This window comes from Neoarius graeffei, chromosome 10 (genome assembly GCF_027579695.1).
Source record: "Neoarius graeffei isolate fNeoGra1 chromosome 10, fNeoGra1.pri, whole genome shotgun sequence".
Lineage (NCBI taxonomy): Eukaryota > Metazoa > Chordata > Actinopteri > Siluriformes > Ariidae > Neoarius > Neoarius graeffei.
Genome location: NC_083578.1, coordinates 23,562,733 through 23,584,586, shown reverse-complemented (window position 1 = coordinate 23,584,586; position 21,854 = coordinate 23,562,733). Strand labels below are relative to the sequence as shown.

Here is a 21,854-nt window from a genome sequence, read left to right as displayed (position 1 = left end):
AATTTTCGCGATGTGACAATGGGAAGTGGAAAAAAATTGTTTATGAAGTAGACCCTCATCTTCCGACTTCTGCTACCATCAATGGTGTGTAGGTTGTATTTTCTAAACATATAGAAGTGATAGCTTAAGTATTTTTCTTGATTACTGCCAAGTTTCATCGTAATCAAAAGACTAGCACATAGTTTTCTAATGTTAGCAAAACCAATGTGTCCAAGTGCTGCCGACGGATGGACAAAAAGTAGGACAAAAATTAAGCAAGTTATGGTCATTTACAGGTGGAAGTTGTTGATATCAGTCACAGTTCTCCTATTGTTTTAGTGTGTAATTAAGGGCTGAAAATCCCCTCAATTTTTTCGAAATTAAAAAATTCACAACTTTCTTTATATTTGTCATAGATAGTTGGTTCATGCATCAATTTAAAGGTCTTTTCTAGTGTAGTAGAAATATTCTTAATCTAATAACTTTGATTTTTATTGTCACATGCCTACTTTAAAGGAGACATATGATACCCCTTTTCCACAACTTGACACAGTTCCCTGAGGTCTGAATAAAACATCTGTGACATACTTTGGTCAAAATACCAGAAGGATGGGGGCGTCGTGGCTCAGGTGGATAAGGCGCCATACCATAAATCCGGGGACCTGGGTTTGATTCTGGCCCGAGGTCATTTCCCGATCCCTCCCCGTCTCTCTTTCCCACTCATTTCCTGTCTCTACACTGTCCTATCCAATAAAGGTGAAAAAAAGCCCCCCCAAAAATCTTTAAAAAAATACCAGAAGGATAAAACACTACAGTTCCATTCTCACCCTATCTAAACAGCCAATTTGAGTGCCTGTTCCTTTAAATAATAAGGAGCCACTGCTCACCCCCCCCCCCCCCCCCCCCCCCTCTTCCACCAGCCAATCAGGCAGCACTTTACTGATGAATATTCATTCACAAAGACAGTTCTCAAGCCATGAGCGGAGATACTCAGAGGTGAGCTGGGGACATAAATCGAATGAGCTCGACTTGTGACATAGAAAGGGGAGTCAAATCTGACTTGTGTTTTCTGAAACGGCAGACTGACTGCGCTGTCTCATTTCAGAGTTTGTGAATTGCTAGGCACTCTAGATACTGAAAAAGTGAGTTTTTCATAATAGGTCCCCTTTAAAGGTTCTCCCAGAGCTACAAGTCAAATAATATTTGGGTGCTAGATTATTATTATTTGTTTTTACCAAGTACTTTAGCCAACGTATTGAGAATTGGGTTTCAAACCCCCTAAATTTATTTGGCTTGTAATAGTTTTATCTCGTTCTCTCACTTTGAGGTAGCTGTACATGCAGATGGACATCCAGTTAGTGAGCATCTTCTCCACCACCGACTCTGTGCGTCGCAGCATCAGCTTGGGGTTCTTGGAGGCGGACGCGTCGATCAGATCCACCAGCAGCTCCTTCATGATGCTGGTGTAGTATTCTAGTTTGCCATGGAGGGCGATAGTGAGCAGTGAGGCCAGATTACATCTGCACAGATGGATGGACGTCAAAAGGTAGAGGAGAGAAAGAAAGACGGGGGTGGGGGTAAAAAGAAGACAGTTGTGTTAGTCAAGTAAAGCAGCTGTGCTTCCCAATTGATACAGAAGAAAAATGGCTGAAGTGCTTCTATTTACAGAGAGAGGTGTAAATGCTGGAGTGCGTAGGCACAGACGACTTCGGGGATTGTGTCAGTACAATGCTTCTTTCACATGTGTGTGTGTGTGTGTGTGTGTGTGACCCACAAAACTGGGGGATGTGGTTGAATCCGGAGACTCTTTCAGCAGATTCCCAAGCTCCTAATTACATGTGACTATAATGCTGAGACAGCCATGAAGTCTCTGATGTACCCCAGAATAAAACTCCCAGCATGCAATAGGGCAATGCAGTATTACAAAAAGTCTGAGACCACTACCACAAACTATTTTTAGTTCAGGATTTCGAACACGAATACAATACTTTTCCTCTCTGCGACTTCTTATTCAAGATTGCATCAATTTATGAGAAATCCTTGAGTTGGTGTAAGAAAATGAATAATGGAACACTGTCACTTTGTTAAATTCCTGTCAGTCAAACCAAATGTGTCGAATCAAAGTTGACATTTAGGCACTTGATGAAAAGATTACATGATTAAAAAGCCCATTAACTGTTTTACGGACCACATGAATAATAAATAGGGATGGAAATGCCAGCTAAGCGCCATAGACAATCCTTTGGTGGAGGAATCTACTGCAGTATATTCTCTGTTATGGTTATAATTATTTTTAAAATATAGAGCTGTGGTACCTGTCTCGGACAGCAAAGTCCTTCTGCTGTTCCAGGGCATGAACGAAGGTGATGAGGAAGTGCTTGTTATTGAGAAGAGTCGAGAACATGGTGATTCCCTCCTCTACATTGGGCCTGGTAGTGCTGGAGGGCTGAGAAAGGGAAAAGAAGCAAGACATTGAAAAATAAGACGACCAAAAAAAAAAGCATATTGAATCATACTGCTGAGAATTGGGTAAAGGGTCAGTGAAAATAAAGACAGACTTAAAAAGCCCAAGGTTTTGCAACATTTTGAATCAGACCGTCACATAAAGTATGACACGCAACCTATGTAATAATGCTTCATCACACTACTGCTCGAACCAGCCACTTTGCACAATAACTTTATTTTTATTTATAAAGCGCATTTAAATACTATAAAAGATCATAAAAAACAATAGCGAACTGTTATTATTAGAGCTGGGACTTGAGCTCAGCCAAACCTTAGCCAGACACACCAAAAAAGCAACAGGGCAAAGGATTTTGTAAGGGATTAGCGGCAGGCTGCCAGGTCGCTCTGTTGTGTGTAGTTGTCGATGTTGATTTTAAAAGTAACTGAGTAAATTACACAGGGAAATGAATACTTAAGTCTGAGTGAAAAATACTGTGGCGAGCGTGCGTGGAAGATAGCATTGGCTTGAGTGCTTTGTTAGCATTTGCTAACACTACTGATGAACGCTACACCGACTGGAAGGTGACTTCACTGCTGCGCTAACAGCGCTGGCTTGCGGTTAAGCTCGCGTTGGCCTTTGAGAAGGCCTAGGGTGATACATTTTTGGTCCCTTCTACTATAAATCAATATCTGACTGGTTAATTCATCTGTCACTTCCTACATAAACATACACTGCCATGGCCTTCTGTCCCGGCAATGAAGTCCTAACCAATGAGTGAGCAGCTTGAAACTCTTCTCAGCCTAGACACAACAAACGAAATAATCTCATTGGATAACTCGATTTTAATGTTTTCAGGACAGAAACCCTTTCATTTCTGAAGCACATTTGATAGAAAATGAGGCCGAATTAGAAGAGAATAATTCTAATGAAATTATGAAAGAAATTAAAGAATGAAAGACATTAAATTTAACATTTGAAATGCTGATATGTTTGCGCCCTCTCTGGAGGCCTACAAGGCTCTGACGGTTCCCCTCTGCTAAGAAATAAATATATATCTCTTAAAAACGTTCTTTGGGGAAAAAAATAATGCTATACATACAATATTCCACAAACATAGACGAAAAAAACTTTCAGAAAGACACAAATTTTGTTGCTGCCAATGATATTTGTGAAAAAAGGCCACATATTATTAAAAAAAATTATGAAACCGCACAATACATTCAGTAAATCCAGCTTAACAAGCAAACTCTTTGCTGCATTGTACAATTTCCTGATGGTGTTCTGCGTAAAAAGCAATGCTTTGCTATAATACATCTCATTTACTGACTCATCAATTCTGGGTAAAACCAAGGACCCTGAAAAAAAAAAAACTAATTCAATCTTTTTTTCTTATAGACGATAAGGTTGTATCTGAACCTGACAATCTGCTGTTTGATCTGTGCTTTATAGCAAGATGGTCCAATATGGGGAAAATATCCAATATCATGGTAACCTTGCATATGTGGCAGTTTTTGAAAAGATTAGATAATTACGTACAAAGTCCATCAGTTGGTAAAAGTTATTCGTTTGCTTTACTTCTTTTTTAATTGTTACTGTAGCACTTCTGAGCAGTGTTGTGAGTCGAGTCACTAAACCTCGAGTCCGAGTCCAGTCTCGAGTCCCCAGTGTTCAAGTCCGAATCAAGTCCAAGTCATTAAAGAAAATTTTGAGTCAAATCCGAGAACAAGACTCCACCCGCACCATTTGACGGTGGCTGTTTTAGCGCCATTAACATTAGTTTGTTTCTGAACATGACGTATGAACAGGTGTATGTGCTCTTCTTTGTCAGGGAGCGTGAAGTATTCTGTCAGAGATGGTTGGGAGACGGATGTAAGTGCAGAAGGTGTGTTTATTAATACAAATGAAGACAGGGAAACAATCCAGAACGGCAGGCAAAATCGTAAAACAGTGAAACAGGCAATAGGTCAAGCAAGGCACAAACAGGCTATCGTAGACTCGGCAGAATCAAAGATGAGAAACAGGAAATCAGGGATCAGGAAACCAAACAAGGAAATAAGGCTCGGTAATGAGTCCGCAACACAACTCAATACTTCGCAACGCAAGTATGTTTTCACAGTTCTTATATAGGCGTGCCGATTTTGCCTTAATCCTGTGCAGATGTGAGTCATTTACAGTGCGCACACGAGAGTCCACTTGGCGTGCGCACTGTCCAGAGCACACCCGAGAGTCTATGTGATGCGCGTGCCAAGGCATGCAGGTGTGACACTCTTGCATGAAATTAGTACAAAAATTAATACAGCTATAAATATCTTGTGCCAAATTATTATGGCATGTTCCAAAAAAATCAAGAAAAAATCCAACTCCTCATCTCCAATTTACGAGTCCGAATGCAGTTAATGCACAAGTCTGAGTCATCAGTGCTCAAGTCCAAGTCACGAGTACTTAAAATTAGGGCACGAGTCAGACTCGAGTGCTACAAGCCTGCTTCTGAGTACCAGCACTTACTCCAACCCTCATGTTTAGTTGAGGCACTTTCTGTTGTCTGTGTAAGTAAGTACAATCCTCATCTCATCTCATTATCTCTAGCCGCTTTATCGTGTTCTACAGGGTCGCAGGCAAGCTGGAGCCTATCCCAGCTGACTACGGGTGAAAGGCGGGGTACACCCTGGACAAGTCGCCAGGTCATCACAGGGCTGACACATAGACACAGACAACCATTCACACTCACATTCACACCTACGGTCAATTTAGAGTCACCAGTTAACCTAACCTGCATGTCTTTGGACTGTGGGGGAAACCGGAGCACCCGGAGGAAACCCACGCGGACACGGGGAGAACATGCAAACTCCACACAGAAAGGCCCTCGCCAGCCACGGGGCTCGAACCCGGACCTTCTTGTTGTGAGGCGACAGCGCTAACCACTACACCACCATGCCACCCCAGTACAATCCTTATTTTTTAAAATGTTTATTTGATGACATCTGCATTACTGGGTCAGTAAAATGAAACAAGCTTCGATTTCCAAAGATTACTTTTCCAACAACAACAAAAAAAGAAATGTGACAGAAAAATCTGTATGTCAGTAAAAGTACCGCATTAGCATAATAGACCACTTTTCAGACCAAAGAAAAAAAAATTCTGGCTGGCTATCAGGTTTTAGCTGCAAAAACAGTCACCGTGAGAGTCTCCAGAAGAACCTCTTCAAAGTCACTTTTGAACCAATCAGTTCTAGGGACGTATTTGCAGGCATTTAATCTCGTGGCATTTAGCCGATGCTCTTGTCCAGAGCGACATACAACATACCCAGAGCAGTCAGGGGTTAGGTGCCTTGCTCAGGGGCACTTCAGTCATTCCTACTGGTCCAGGGAATTGAACTGGCAACCTTTTGGTCCTAAAGCTGCTTCTCTAACCATTAGGCCATGGCACAAGACTGTTAGCGGCAGTGCAAGAGATATTCTTTTGCTGGTGCTATGGGGTTTCAGTGAGGGTGCTCTGAAATTTAGGGTTTCCCATTAATGTGTCAGTCACCACAGTTGAATTCCCTCCATCAAGGAGGTTATGGTTTTGGTTTGTTTGTTTGTTTGATTGATTCTAAGCAGGATTATGCAAAAACTACAAGCTCGATTTTTATGAAACTTGGTGGAAAGGTATAGCATGGACCAAAGAAGAACCCATTCAATTTTGGAGCAGATCTGACTCACAGGGTGGCTCAACGAATTTAGTTTAACATTGCGACATTACATTTGGCCTTGGTGGATGTCTGTGCCCTCGGAGTGCCTTCTTATTTCTATTGCAACACCCCTGACACACATACACACACCACACATACGCAATAACCTCTCCGCCTATGTAAACAGACCTCTAAATATAAATTTTCACACAATTATGCCATGGCCAGGGCTTGCACACAAACTTCGGTCTCAGATTCTGAGATCACAAACTCATGCTGCCAGTTACCAACACCTCGACTAATGAACCAACAGTATTCTGTTCCACAGACCAAATGTTATATACTGTAAATGAGCATTTCATAGAGATAAAGAGTCAGAATTTGTGCCTCAACCTCCAAATGCATTCAACTTATAATTGGCAACAGGGAAAAAAAAAAAACCTATGCACTTCCCATTTGATATCTACAAACAAAACAATACATCTGTTGATCAAGTCTCCACACATGGACGTTTATGAAGCCAAAAAAAAAGATCCATTGTGATACGGCTAATGCTCAGTTACGAAAAAAAAAAAGGATCGTGCTCTGAATAACAGGATGTAAAAGTAAGGTCAAAAGTTCAATGCCTGCTATGCCCATTGGCTAAATCAGATCACCTGTGTTGACTATGTTTTTTAGTCTACAATAATGAGTTTGTTTTATTAATGTTTATTTTTCAAATTATAAATTATAGTAATCATACGTTAAAAATGAAAAATTCTCAATAAACTACAGAAATTTCTTAGGGGTGCTAAGGCTATCCTAGGGGTAGCTAGAGCACCCCCAAGCCCCTCCCTGGTACTGCCCATGCTTATTTGAGAGGAATTACCCACTGAGGAGCTCCTTCGAGAACCTTCAAGGGCTTTTTTTTTTTCTGTTTGCATTCGCACCACCAGCAGGAACGCTGAAGTAAGTAACCTAAACTGGCTTGCTAGAGGTTCACATACTTTTGCCACGCACAGATATGTAATATCGGATCATTTTCCTCAGTAAATAAACGACCAAGTATAATATTTTTGTCTCATTTGTTTAACTGGGTTCTCTTTATCTACTTTTAGGACTTGTGTGAAAATCTGATGATGTTTTAGGTCATATTTATGCAGAAATATAGAACATTCTAAAGGGTTCACAAACTTTCAAGCACCACTGTGTTTCCACCCACCACCAAATATCCACAGCAAGGATAAAGTGCTTACTGAAGATAAATGAAAGCAGATAAATTGCCCCAAATTGCATACTATTGAGATGAATCATACACCCAGTCCTCGTATCCTATTGTTATCTCCAGTGATGTTTTATTTCAGTCAGACTATTAGTGTTTGTGTCCAGTATTTTGAGACTTAGGATTGGTGTATCACTGAGGGGAGACAGTGAAAAGGTGGAAGGGAGTACCTGGGGCTCTCAAGAGGCTTGGACTAAAAATTTGCATTTTCAAGAGACAGAAAGGAGGAACACCTGAAAATATGCAGGGGATGCTCGAAAAGCAACTCTCCACAACGGCTCGGCATGCCACCGAATATTTATAGCTAATAAATGAACAGGAGAGACTGAAAGATGACTAAAACTGATAGACAACAGACTACGCTTCCCACACCACACCACACCACACCACACCCAACGCCAGCTCGACTGTTAATCGTTGTAATTCCTTCTGCTCTGTTTGACCCAGCAATCAGAGCTGTCGCGAGAACAGCGCAAGTGTTTAGCTGAGCCGTAATGAAGCAGTCCCAACAGAGAAGCTTTCCATATGCTCCTCATAAAAATAGAGAGGATGGGCGAGGGGTGAGAGAGACAAAGACAAATGTGCACGTGAAGATTTATGCTCGCTGATGTGAGGGGGGGAAAAAAAAAGCAGGGTGTGATTCCTTTAAAGACAATCGGCTGTGTGAAACACTTCATCACTGTTACTGACGAAACACAACCCCAAAGGGGGAAAAAAAAAATCTCCTGACCTCAAATCTGCGTTTAGGACACACACACATACACACACACACACGAGTTGCATATAGTTCATTAATCATAGCATAATGGAATGGCATGTCAAAAGACAAGCGCTTTTTTTTCCATTATTTCCAGAGATAACTTTGAGAGTATGTTCCCCTTCTCACAGCCCCCAGAAACCTGCAGACTCAGCAGCATTCATCCTGTCTGCATGGGGTGTGTGTGTGTCTGTCCATGTGTGTGTGTGTGTGTGTAAGTGTAAAAATGTAGGTTTGTGTGCTTTACCTGCCAATCCTGCAGCAGCGGGTGGGTTTCAGGTAATGCTCTTGGTCCCAGAGCATTGTTTTCATACACTGGCTGAACCAGACTCCTCTCATAGTCAGAACACATCTACACACACACAATAATATTTTAATTCGATAAAATAGTAACACGATTTTCTTGAGTAATAGCTGAATGTGTTTCATTTCGTGATTTGCAGGGCTTTGTAATAGGATTGAAGAGCAAGTGTGAAGGAAGAATGAAAGGAGAGGAAAAAAGAGAGATGGAACAGGGGATAGTGGAGAAGAGAAGCACTGAAGGATTGGGTTCCAAGGAGATTAGGCTCTCAGTAGGCCGGCTGGGGGAAAAGGAGCTGAGGTCAGAATAAAAGTATTTATGTTTGTGTTCGTACTACTTTTCAACACACACACACTTTTCTTTTTTCCATCCAATTACAAAACATCAGCCACTGCACCCTTATCCTACTTACAACCACGTAGGCAAGGTCAGTGTGTGTGTGTGTGTGTGTGTGTTGGTTGATTTCCTTGTCTACATGCCCACTATTGTTCACACAATGGGGATGGAAACTGTAATGCTTGTGGTTTTTCAACTCGGAGGAAAAAGACACACAGTTTTGTCCCTCTGAGCTAAAAACATTATCTCTAAGTCTGAAAACACACACATGCACATATACTTGCGTTATAAAAACTATACCACAAGTATTAGTCGATAACTACAAACTATATGCTACAACTATAAAATGACGAACTATAGCTGTGCACAACGATATAAAATGTAACGATATTACAATTTAGAAGCAAGAACTATAAACTATAATTATAAACAACTATAAAGATGATCAGTTATAAACAGTATACGGTACTGTAGCTTAGGCACATGCAAATAAATCTCAGACACACCCTGTGCCCGAAATCACTCACTACTCACTATATAGTGGACTATATACTGTAGTGAGTTCGCCATTTTGTAGTGCTGTCCGAATGTATAGTGAGAATTATTACACCCGATATAGGGCACTCATAGTATCCCACAATATGCATTGTGAAAAGCTAACCAAGCAATATATCCCATCATGCATTGCAGTCGTGCTGAAAAGAAAGTGTGTTGGGGGTGAATGGACGGAGGAAGAAACACATTATAAACAGACATTCAAGTATAATAAAAAACAGTAAGAGAATAGAGAAAAGCTAAAATAGAATAAGACATAAAATACAAGCATAAAAGTTATAGTGTAGAGTGAGGAATTAATCAAAAGCCTCAAATTTGATTTAATAAAAGGCAGCGGCAAAGAAGAAAGTATTCATTATAATATGGATTTATCAAAAAAATACATGCATGTGGGAGGCACAGTGGTGTAGTGGTTAGCGCTGTCGCCTCACAGCAAGAAGGTCCTGGTTCGAGCCCCGTGGCCGGTGAGGGCCTTTCTGTGTGGAGTTTGCATGTTCTCCCCGTGTCCGCGTGGGTTTCCTCCGGGTGCTCCGGTTTCCCCCACAGTCCAAAGACATGCAGGTTAGGTTAACTGGTGACCCTAAATTGACCGTAGGTGTGAATGGTTGTCTGTGTCTATGTGTCAGCCCTGTGATGACCTGGCGACTGGTCCAGGGTGTACCCCGCCTTTTGCCCATAGTCAGCTGGGATAGGCTCCAGCTTGCCTGCGACCCTGTAGAACAGGATAAAGCGGCTAGAGATAATGAGATGAGATACATGCATGTACAGTAAGTCTATTTATTATTTTGAAAACCCACCAGCCGACTGATCTGGCACATTTTAACTGTGCGACAGTAATGACGTAAATAACGGCATGGCGGAGGAGTGTCTGAAAGCTTTTTTTTTTTAAATTTTATCACTGAGCTCACTATATAGTCCTCTATATAGAACTCCCTAGATAGTGAGCAGGGAGTAGTGAACGAGTGAGTGATTTCAGACAGATATAATATGCTGGTTTTTTACATTTTTTTTCTGTAACATTTAAAGGAGAACTGAAGTCATTTATAAACGCTTTATTTCTTAATTAACGTGTTCAGTTACCTTTTCTCTTTTAGTAACCTTATATCGTGACTCGTATTGGCAACTAATTGCAATTAAATATTATACTTATCGGCCTGTTCGATTTTTAGCCGTGTTGAATTTAGTTCGTTTGGTTCACGGCAGGCATCGCTTATCCACGCGATCTTCACGAGACTTGTGCGAGACTTCGAAACATGAAGTGTCAGCCAGGTGTCAGTGCCGCCATTTTGAAAACTGTTTTCCAAACGAAATATTGCACAAAAACGAGTTTAAATGACGATTACTGCCTACTTTTTTCAAACTTTCCTGATTGCTAACAAAACTTCCGGCTTGATTACGTCAGCATTCGAAAGAGGGCGCGCGCATCTTTTGACAACGTTGGCAGATGTTGGTCACTTTGATTTCCGCTGTACGTTTTACTTCCATCCTACGATGTCTCGCACAGGTCTCAACGAATCTAGTTTACAGCCATCGCTTTGACATACGGACTGATATATTACATAGCGTATTTCAAACACTCATAACTTGCTATAGCAGTGACAAAATAGCGATCAAAAATGCATTCCTATATTTAATAAAATAAGAGAAATAGAATTTTGATAATAAAAAAATTTGCCTTCAGTTCCCCTTTAATATATATTTTTTTGCTGTAAAACTAATGTTTAAACATTTTTTTTATTGCCTTTTACCTACTCGATAATGTAGAAATCATAAAATAAAAAATCTGTTACGGTTAGTATGATAGATAACAAAAAGACTTTTACACAGTACTCCAATTATAAAGATGATAAAACAGAACTATACTACATCTAAAAAAAAAAAAAAACCTGTTACACAATACCCATAAAAATAGAACCATATTTAAATACAAAAGCTATAAATTTAAACTATGTACTGCAACTTTAAAAATGATCAACTATAACTATACTACAACTACATGTATACAACCTATAACTGTATGCTCCATGACAACTATAATAACCACTAAGATATAAAAACTATAACTATAAACTACATACTAATTTTTTTGAGTGTGTTGCAGGCATCAGATTCTAACTTTGTTTCTATTTACAAAATACACTGAAGTTAGTCAGTAAAACTATTGAAAATCTTTTCTTAGTAATTTTGTCAGTTAAATAAAGGTTCACGTGAATTAACAAATCACAGATTTTTGTTTTTATTACATTTTGGAAAACATCCCAACTTTTCTGGAAATAGGGTTTTTACTTACTTACTTACTTACTTACTTATCTACAGTTGCAATCAGAAATATTCAACCCCCTCACCTCAAAAGACATTATAGTGATGTGGATGAAAGATGACAATAAATGACAAAAAGACACCCTCATTAAACAACAAAAAATATTTGACATATATTTGAGTGATTTTGACAACACAAGTTGACTTAACTTTGACGTTCAAATGAAAATGTAAATCTTTTAACACATGTGCCCCAGCTTCAGTACTCTGTGGAGCATCCTTTAGCTTTTATAACTTCCAACAAACGTTTTCGGTAAGTGCTGACTGCTTCTTACACCTCTCGATTGGAATCTTTGCCCATTCTTCATGTGCAAAAACCTCTATCTCAGTGATATTTGATGGCTTCCGTGCTGCAACTAACTGCCTTCTTTAAATCCCACCAAAGATTTTCAATCGGATTTAAATCTGGTTACTGAGAAGGCCACTCCAGGACGTTCCAGGATCTTTTTCTCAAACAAGCTTTGGTTGACTTGGAAGTGCGCTTGGGGTCATTGTCTTGCTGGAAAATCCATTGATCACCAAGGTTTAATTTGTCAACAGAAGGCATAACATTCCTCTTTAAAATGGCCTTGGATTTAATGGGTATATGATCAAGACTGCCAGTTCCTGCTGCAGAAAAACAGCCCCACATCATCAATGACCCACGTCCATGCTTGACTGTGGGGATGGTATTCTTCTGGTCACAAGCCTGGCCTTTCGCACGCCAGACATACCGTTGGTCCATATGTCCAAATAGTTCCAGTTTGGTTTCATCAGTCCATAGAACTGTCTCCCAAAACTCTGTAGTCTTATCCAAATTCCTCCTGGCGTATTCTAGTCAACTTTTGATGTTCCTTGTGGTCAAGAGTGGAGTGCGTCTTGGAGTCTGGCCATGAAATCCTTATTTATTCAGTGCACGTCTTATAGTTGCCACTGAAGCACTTGTACCAGCCTTCATCATGTCATCCTGTAGGTGTCTTGCACTCACATGGGGGTTTCTCGTAGTTGTCCTGATTAAGTGGCTAAGGGCCCTTGATGAAATTTTGGGCTTTCTTCCACGGCCAGGCAGGTTTGCAGCTGTTCCATAAGTTTTAAACTTCCTTATAATGCTCCCAAGGGCGGCACGGTGGTGTAGTGGTTAGCGCTGTCGCCTCACAGCAAGAAGGTCCGGGTTCGAGCCCCGTGGCCGGCGAGGGCCTTTCTGTGTGGAGTTTGCATGTTGTCCACGTGGGTTTGCTCTGGTTTCCCCCACAGTCCAAAGACATGCAGGTTAGGTTAACTGGTGACTCTAAATTGACTGTAGGTGTGAGTGTGAATGGTTGTCTGTGTCTATATGTCAGCCCTGTGATGACCTGGCGACTTGTCCAGGGTGTACCCCGCCTTTCGTCCGTAGTCAGCTGGGATAGGCTCCAGCTTGCCTGCAACCCTGTAGAAGGATAAAGCGGCTAGAGATAATGAGATGAGATGAGATAATGCTCCCAATGGTGTCTCTTGGAATGTTAAATTTTTTGGAAATCTTCTTATACCCCAAGCCCTTTAGGTGTGATGAAATAATCTCCTCTCTCGGCTTTTGTGGAAGCTCCTTTGTCTTTCCCATGATTGCAACTGACCTTGAATACTTTCATGGGTGGGGTTTATATATGCATCACAGTGGGAGCAAACGAAGGATCATTATAGAGTTCCCAAAGGCTTAATTATGTTTCAACTCCACTTTAGGCCATAAAAACTGTCAGAAAGCTTTAAAAACAACAATATTATATAGGGGTTGAACAATTGTGACATGGCTATCTTAACACAATGTACTGTTACACACATCATGCATTTTCTGTGTTGATTTTATGTATCACTCAACTCATAAAGAAGTCATCCAAAGCATAATCATGCTCTTTGAAAAAACTTGAATTGATAAATCCTTAAAATCTTTGGGGGGTTAAATATTTCTGATTGCAATTCTATCTATCTATCTATCTATCTATCTATCTATCTATCTATCTATCTATCTATCTATCTATCTATCTATCTATCTATCTATCTATCTATCTATCTAGAATTATTTTGATCAATTTGGGTACTTTTTGTTTGTGAATGTATCTATATAATAAAAAGAAAATCACATGTTGGCTTGAAGATGTGAAGTTTATCTTCTCGTGTTGAAATCACATTCAAAAAAATCACATTCTTCTTACGAAATGCATCTCGGATCTGAGTGCCATATTTCCCGATATTTCACTCCAAAGACGTCACTTCCAGTGTTTTCCCGCTGACTCAACGTGCGTTGTCAAAATGGTGAACCGGTTCAAAATTAAAATTCTTTTGATTAACTTGCATTTTTTGCGGATGTGTCCATAAAATAAAAAGAATATTACACGGTGGTGCAAAGGTAGGAAGTTTATCTTTGAGTGTTGAAAAAATATTTGACTCGTTGGCATAGTGGTTAGCACTGTCGCCTCACAGCAAGAAGGTTCTGGGTTCGAGCCCAGTGGTTGGTGGGGGGGGCCTTTCTGTGTGGAGTTTGCATGTTCTCCCCGTGTCCGCGTGGGTTTCCACCACAGTCCAAAGACATGTAGTTAGGTTAACTGGTGGCTCTAAGTTGCCCATAGGTGTGAACATCTGAGTACGAGTAGTATGGCGGCTCCGAGCGGCCCCTTTGTATGCCTTCGACTCAGCCATGTTGAGCTGTGTCCTTCATAATTCAGCTGTAAGAAAGGATGATTCCAGCACTATTGAACTCATGGAAATGGCATGATATAGGTTCAGTATCAGTTCGCTATGCTCACTCGTGAATATGCTCAACACGCGAAGATGAGCTTCATATCTTCACACCACTGTGTTTATACGTATATTTACTGAATTTTTACGTTATTGAATTGTATTGTTTTTGGATTGTTCTACATTAAAAACAATTTCATTATCTTTGAATGCGTCTCTGCTCTACAGCATTTCTTTGTCTTTGCATGTGCCTAAGGGTAGTATCTCACTGGGCTGCGACAGCCTGCGACTAGTTAGCGACACAACGATTGCGATAAAATATGCGAATTAGCGACAATTTTCACTTGGAATCACACTGAATTGATATTCGCATATTTTATCGCAATTATTGTGTCTCCAACTAGTCGCAGGCTGTCGCAGCCCACTGAGATACACTCGCACTTCCTGTCTCACGGAAACTGACTTGAGAAGGGTTCGTGATGGCTTTGCGACACCAGCGACGCGTTTGCGACTATTTTGAGAGAAATTTTGTCGCGTTAATTTTTTGAACATGTTCAAAACTTCAGTGACAAAGGAGTGACACTTTGCGACTCATGCGAGGAAATTGAGAAGCCCTGTGAATGTTTCAAGACACTTTTGAAACTCTCTTGCAAATGACGTTTACAATTTGTCGCAAGCTGTCGCAGCCCAGTGAGATACTGGCTTAAGACTTTTACATCATTATTTCTAGCCGCTTTATCCTGTTCTACAGGGTCGCAGGCAAGCTGGAGCCTATCCCAGCTGACTACGGGCGAAAGGCGGGGTACACCCTGGACAAGTCGCCAGGTCATCACAGGGCTGACACATAGACACAGACAACCATTCACACTCACATTCACACCTACGGTCAATTTAGAGTCACCAGTTAACCTAACCTGCATGTCTTTGGACTGTGGGGGAAACCGGAGCACCCGGAGGAAACCCACGCGGACACGGGGAGAACATGCAAACTCCGCACAGAAAGGCTCTCGCCGGCCACGGGGCTCGAACCCGGACCTTCTTGCTGTGAGGCGACAGCACTAACCATAAACGATACCTATGAAAACTATCATAATAACCATCATAACAATAACAAGTGTTTTAGCAATTAAAAAAAAAAATCACACTCCCACACACTCCTGTGCCCACACACTCTCATTCACAATGCACATGTTGGTTTCACTATCTTCGTAAGGTATTTTAACTTCCATATTACTGTAACTATACAATCCCAAGCCTACAGCTAAGTTTCAACTTTGAAACATGTAATTTATTTTGTTACTATGTTCGTCACCAAATTCTAATGTATTCCTACCACGATGGGGACATTTTGTCCTCCAAAGGACTAAAACATGCCCACACACACAAACGCCAATGTAGTGTTTGTCATTACCTTTGGGAAAAAGGTGCGAGTCACGAACTGCTTGTACTCAAGGAAGGGGATGCCTTGGCTGCGGTTGAGCTCTTTAGTCAGGTCAGTCATATCCGTCTGGAGTTCGGCAAATCCTGTCACACACAGGCACACACACACACACATCTACCAATATCCTCCCACATACTTTGACATTTGGATATTCTGGATTGTATGGAAGAGCACACATTCATTGTATATACATGGATCCGAAAGGTACACACTCTCAGTATTTCCATGACATGGTACCAGGCAAATGTGCACTCATGGAATTCATAACATACTGTAATCTCAGGAATATACAGTCTCTCTCTCTCTCTCTCTCTCTCTCTCTCTCTCATATATACACACACACACACCACGTCTTTCACATTTAATTTAACTTTGCATAATATATATGGCATGACTATACACAGGTTCTTAAATGCATAAACACACATATGGCACTAGATTAGAGATGAAACACACACCATAATCACACTCACATATACACGCCTACACACACGTACAGAAAGGTTTCACATTACTTCTAATTTATGTGACATAAGGTTTATGGAATTCTACTCGACACTTATTCAATCCCCCGGAGTCAAAACACGTAACGGAACAATTGAGCCATTTTCATATGTACGATGATGATCATATATCGACGCCTGATGTATAGCTATACTGCAATCTGCCACACAGCATTTAGTAGGAACTCGTTCTTTGGGGTTTAACAGGAATTTAGATGAAATGTTTGAAAGGAATCCTCCAGCTTTATTTTTTTCCGATCTACCACATCTGTATGTGCAACACGTCCTGTACTGAGAAAAAGCCCTATTTTAACACGTTTTGACAAATTTTTATGCAAACAGGTTTTTTATTCTCAGCACAAGGAAACGTGTTGGAATTGTTGTCTGGTGTCGTCGCACATACGCTCCAGATGTACTAGGGGAAGAATAGGACTTTAAAAAAAACAACCTGGAATATTCCTTTAAGGCTTTGTTTTAATAGTTTGCCTTTAGACATGCCAGAAAAGTGTCTGTAAATTTATATCCGTTTATCATAGACCTGAAGTCAAAAGTAGCAAAAGTGTGATGTAATGACTGTGCATGACTAAAGGTTTCAAAACACACAATATACATTATGTGGAAACGTGTGGTTTGTGGCGTGTGGGGAAAAGGATGGAAAAGCAAACATGAAGTTAACGAGACCGCAAGCTGATACCTTAGTGTGTGTACAGTACGTGTATGTAGGTTTGTATTCTTGCCAGCTATTTCCCCATCTTTAACAATATAGGCCTGCATTCTGAATTTGTGTATCACAGCTAAAATGAGAAATTTAGCTAACATGTGGTCTTACACGAGACACTACACACTCACTCACTCACTCTAAGCAATTAAACAAACACATGGCCCACATAGCTATTCAGCCCACTGTTCAGAGAAATCCACTGTCTCGATCTAACCGTTACAGCCATCATTGATCTGCAGAGGTGGACAGTAACGTAGTACTTTTACTTGAGTACTGTACTTAAGTACACTTTTTGAGCATCTGTACTTTACTTGAGTATAATTTTTTTGGCAACTTATGACTTTAACTTGGGCAGCACGGTGGTGTAGTGGTTAGCACTGTCGCCTCACAGCAAGAAGGTCCTGGGTTCGAGCCCCGGGGCCAGCGAGGGCCTTTCTGTGTGGAGTTTGCATGTTCTCCCCGTGTCCGCGTGGGTTTCCTCCGGGTGCTCCGGTTTCCCCCACAGTCCAAAGACATGCAGGTTAGGTTAACTGGTGACTCTAAATTGACCATAGGTGTGATTGTGAGTGTGAATGGTCTATGTGATGACCTGGCGACTTGTCCAGGGTGTACCCCGCCTTTCGCCCGTAGTCAGCTGGGATAGGCTGTAGAAGGATAAAGCAGCTAGAGATAATGAGATGAGATGACTTTAACTTCACTACATTTGAAAGACAAATATCGTACTTTTCACGCCACTACATTTCTATCAAGGTCCTCGTTACTCGTTACTACGAAGCGGCTTTGAAAGTGGATGTGTTTTCTTTTCTTTTCTAAAACGTGATTGGTTTTTCCGCAGGTGACACTGAGAGCCGATCAGTAATCACTAGGGTCACGTCACGTCCATAGACTGGATAAAATCAAGTTCAATGATTTCTCAGCAGCGTTATTTAACACCATCAGTTGATGGCAGAATGGAAGGAGACGGTTCTTCTAGGGAATGCACGCACTCATGGCTATACCATAGAACCCATGTTTCAGTTTTCTGAAAGGAATAAAGAGTCATTTCATTTTAAACATTTGTTTTGTTTGCCTAAAACGGAGCACATCACAGCCTACAAAAACTTGCCCTCCGACGTGTGAAAGCATATTGAGGTATGTACACGTTTTATTCCAAGAGAAAGCTTATAATGAAATTGTCTGTGCTTTCGAGCTTGCGATAACGTTGCAATAGCTGTGCAGTCTGGCTACTCAAATGACTTTCTATGGATTTACCCACCAAGTTGCCACAGCCTTGTCCACAGCTAACGTGAACACAGCTAGTTAAAGGAGAACTGAATGCAATTTTTTAAATTCTCAAAATTCTATTTATCTCATTTTATTAAATATAGGAATGCATTTCTGACCGCTATTTTCTCACTGCTATAGCAAGTTATGAGTGTTTGAAATATGCTATGCAATATATCAGTCCATATGTCAAAGCGACGGCCGTAAACGAGATTCATTGAGACCTGTGCGAGACATCGTAGGACGGAAGTAAAACGTACAGCGGAAATCAAAGTGACCAACATCTGCCAATGTTGTCAAAAGACGCGCGCGCCCTCTTTCGAACGCTGATGTAATCAAGCCGGAAGTTTTGTTTGTTTTAATAGCAATCAGGAAAGTTTGAAAAAAGTAGGCAGTAATCGTCATTTAAACTCGTTTTTGTGCAATATTTCGTTTGGAAAACAGTTTTCAAAATGGCGGCGCTGACACTTGACGTTTCGAAATCTCGCTAAGATCACGTGGATAAGCGACGCCTGCCGTGGACCAAATGAACTAAATTCAACATGGTTAAAAACCAAATAGGCCGATAAGTATAATATTTAATTGCAGTTATTTGCCGATACGAGTCATGATATAAGGTTACTAAAACTGAAAACGTAATTGAATAACATGTTAATTAAGAAATAAAGCAAGTTTATAAATGACTTCAGTTCTCCTTTAAATTGGACACTGTTAGTTAGCATGTAAACACGGAGTTGTGCTAAAATGAATAATGTTAACTTATCTGAAGTGGTTTCAGAAATGCTTTAGCATAATCTTGCCAAACAAACAAAATGTAGAAATCTTTCTTTTCTAGTAACGTTAGCTACCCAATATGATTCTGAGTTTGAAAAGATTTTGCTAGCATGTCAGGTGGCGCTTCACTGACTAGCTAGCTTAATGTTAAACCACCATGATGGCACAGGCAGATTCATACGTGCATGAATACACACACACACACACACGAGACCTGTGAGATGGACAGTATTGTACTAGTCAGTCACAACAATTTGTTAGAATTTTTTGTTTTGATGTCAGATGATGGTCTTGCATTTTTTTGTCTTGTTTAAAGCAGTGTTGCTGTTGGGCAGTTATTAAGCTCGAGGTGTGGACCTGGGTTTTAATCATGTTGGACTGTCCTTTTTATTTTCTGAGCAAGCTGCATTTACAGCTATTCCACTGTCTTCCTGATTAACATACACATACATGTGTGCACACACTGCCAGTGCTGGGTCAGAACACTACCATGCTGCTTTGTCGGGGTGGGGAAGGGTCTCATCTCATCTCATTATCTGTAGCCGCTTTATCCTGTTCTACAGGGTCGCAGGCAAGCTGGAGCCTATCCCAGCTGACTACGGGTGAAAGGCGGGGTACACCCTGGACAAGTCGCCAGGTCATCACAGGGCTGACACATAGACACAGACAACCATTCACACTCACATTCACACCTACGGTCAATTTAGAGTCACCAGTTAACCTAACCTGCATGTCTTTGGACTGTGGGGGAAACCGGAGCACCTGGAGGAAACCCACGCGGACACGGGGAGAACATGCAAACTCCACACAGAAAGGCCCTCGCCGGCCACGGGGCTCGAACCCGGACCTTCTTGCTGTGAGGCGACAGCGCTAACCACTACACCACTGTGCCGCCGGTGGGGAAGGGTGTTACAATTAAAAAAAAAGAAGAAGAAGATGGCAATGGCTCTTTTTCAGTTCAGTTGTTTCATTTTGTAACATTCTACCAGGCGTTTATTCTACAGGTTCTACAAGTTAGTCAGTAAATCCAGTCGGTTGCTTCAGAGGCATTAGGTTTTGTAAGCGCTGTGGCAATAATACAACGATGCGTTGACAGAAAATGTACTTTTAATACTTAAGTATTTTTAAAAGCAAGTACTTTAGTACTTTAACTTAAGTAAAAATTTAACTGGACAACTTTCACTTGTATCGGAGTAACATTTGACCAGTGGGATCTGTACTTTGACTTAAGTAATGAAGTTGGGTACTTTGTCCACCTCTGGTGATCTGACATACTGTACGATTAGTGTGAAATAAGCTGAATTTCTACACGGATAAACATTAAACAAACGGGAATGTGCTACAGATGAATTGTCCATATACTAGACAATCCAAAAACCCAAGCCAACCCAACCCATAGGGTCACAGGAGTGAGTTGTTTCATTTCAGTAGCCTCAACTGCAAGGAAAAAGATTTGCTTTCTGCCAAGTTGCTTTTTTTTTTACCTTTCTCATTCCCCTCTTCTACCGGATCTGAGGCCAACTTGAGCTTTTCCATTAATTCAGCACTTAAGACATATTATTGGGGGCGAGTCAATCAGATATTAGATCAGCGCTGTGGGGCGTGATAAGCGTGGGTGCTCTTTGTAGGGATGACAGGAAGTGAGAGGCTCCTCGTATTGTTCTCAACACAGGATGCATGAAAAAAGTGCGTGTTTGTGCATGTTTGTGGAGCCGATCACTGTGGAAACGTGCCTGAGAGGATGACAGGGGTTGGGGGGTTCATAGAGATCATGAAGGAAACATGAGGAAGTCTCTCTCGCTCTCACTCTCTCTCTCACACACACACACACACAGGGCTGTGGGTGGTCACTGGGTTTGGACTCATCATTTTCTTTTTATTTGTTAGTAACTGCTGTTCACTCTCTTCTCAGTTTCAGTGACCTAGTTCTGCTTCCCTAACCCTAACACACCCCATCACAAACTTTCTCACCCCCCAGCTCAACCCCGCCCCATCCCACACAAACATTCATCTGAAAAAACGCATTACTGAAATGCATATCTTGTGATCTTTTACCTCGAGGCCTATATATCTCTGGACAATAGTGGAGGTCAGATATTATAAACAATGATACGTTTTGTCTCACTCAGATGGTTCAAGGGGCGGCACAGTGGTGTAGTGGTTAGCGCTGTTGCCTCACAGCAAGAAGGTCCGGGTTCGAGCCCCGTGGCCGGTGAGGGCCTTTCTGTGCAGAGTTTGCATGTTCTCCCCGTGTCTGTGTGGGTTTCCTCCGGGTGCTCCGGTTTCCCCCACAGTCCAAAGACATGCAGGTTAGGTTAACTGGTGACTCTAAATTGACCGTAGGTGTGAATGTGAGTGTGAATGGTTGTCTGTGTCTATGTGTCAGCCCTGTGATGACCTGGCGACTTGTCCAGGGTGTACCCCGCCTTTCGCCCGTAGTCAGCTGGGATAGGCTCCAGCTTGCCTGCGACCCTGTAGAACAGGATAAAGCGGCTACAGATAATGAGATGAGATGAGATGGTTCAAGCTGAGTCCTAGCACAAGCATGGATGGTACAAACTTAATGGAGGCGCAAGGAGTCCAAGTGTACCTCAAGGTTCCATGCTTGGCCCTGTCCTTTTCTCACTTTATACCAATTGGAAAGGGTTATCCACTTTCTCTTTTTTGCTAGTTGCAGTAACACCAGCTGTTCAGGTTAAACTCCATAAACTCCTTAGATGGCTATAAGTAAATAACCATTGTTAACTATTTGTAATAATGGCATAGTACTATATAACACACCGCGAGCTGGCCTAGTGGTTAGCGTGTCCGCCTCTGGACCGGGAGATCAAGAGTTCTAC

The 21,854-nt window shown here is 41.3% G+C and overlaps 1 protein-coding gene across 1 annotated transcript in view; it reads right to left on the bottom strand.

The window, feature by feature from the left end:
• The window catches only part of plxnd1 (plexin D1), a 212,713-nt gene that overhangs the window by 35,429 nt on the left and 155,430 nt on the right, over nucleotides 1-21,854 (bottom strand). The window contains exons 22-25 of the mRNA XM_060931569.1: nucleotides 15,724-15,836; nucleotides 8,361-8,465; nucleotides 2,295-2,425; nucleotides 1,301-1,499 (exon numbers count right to left, since the gene is read on the bottom strand). Coding sequence (XP_060787552.1) covers nucleotides 1,301-1,499; nucleotides 2,295-2,425; nucleotides 8,361-8,465; nucleotides 15,724-15,836 — 548 coding nt within the window. The remainder of the gene's footprint in view (nucleotides 1-1,300; nucleotides 1,500-2,294; nucleotides 2,426-8,360; nucleotides 8,466-15,723; nucleotides 15,837-21,854) is intronic.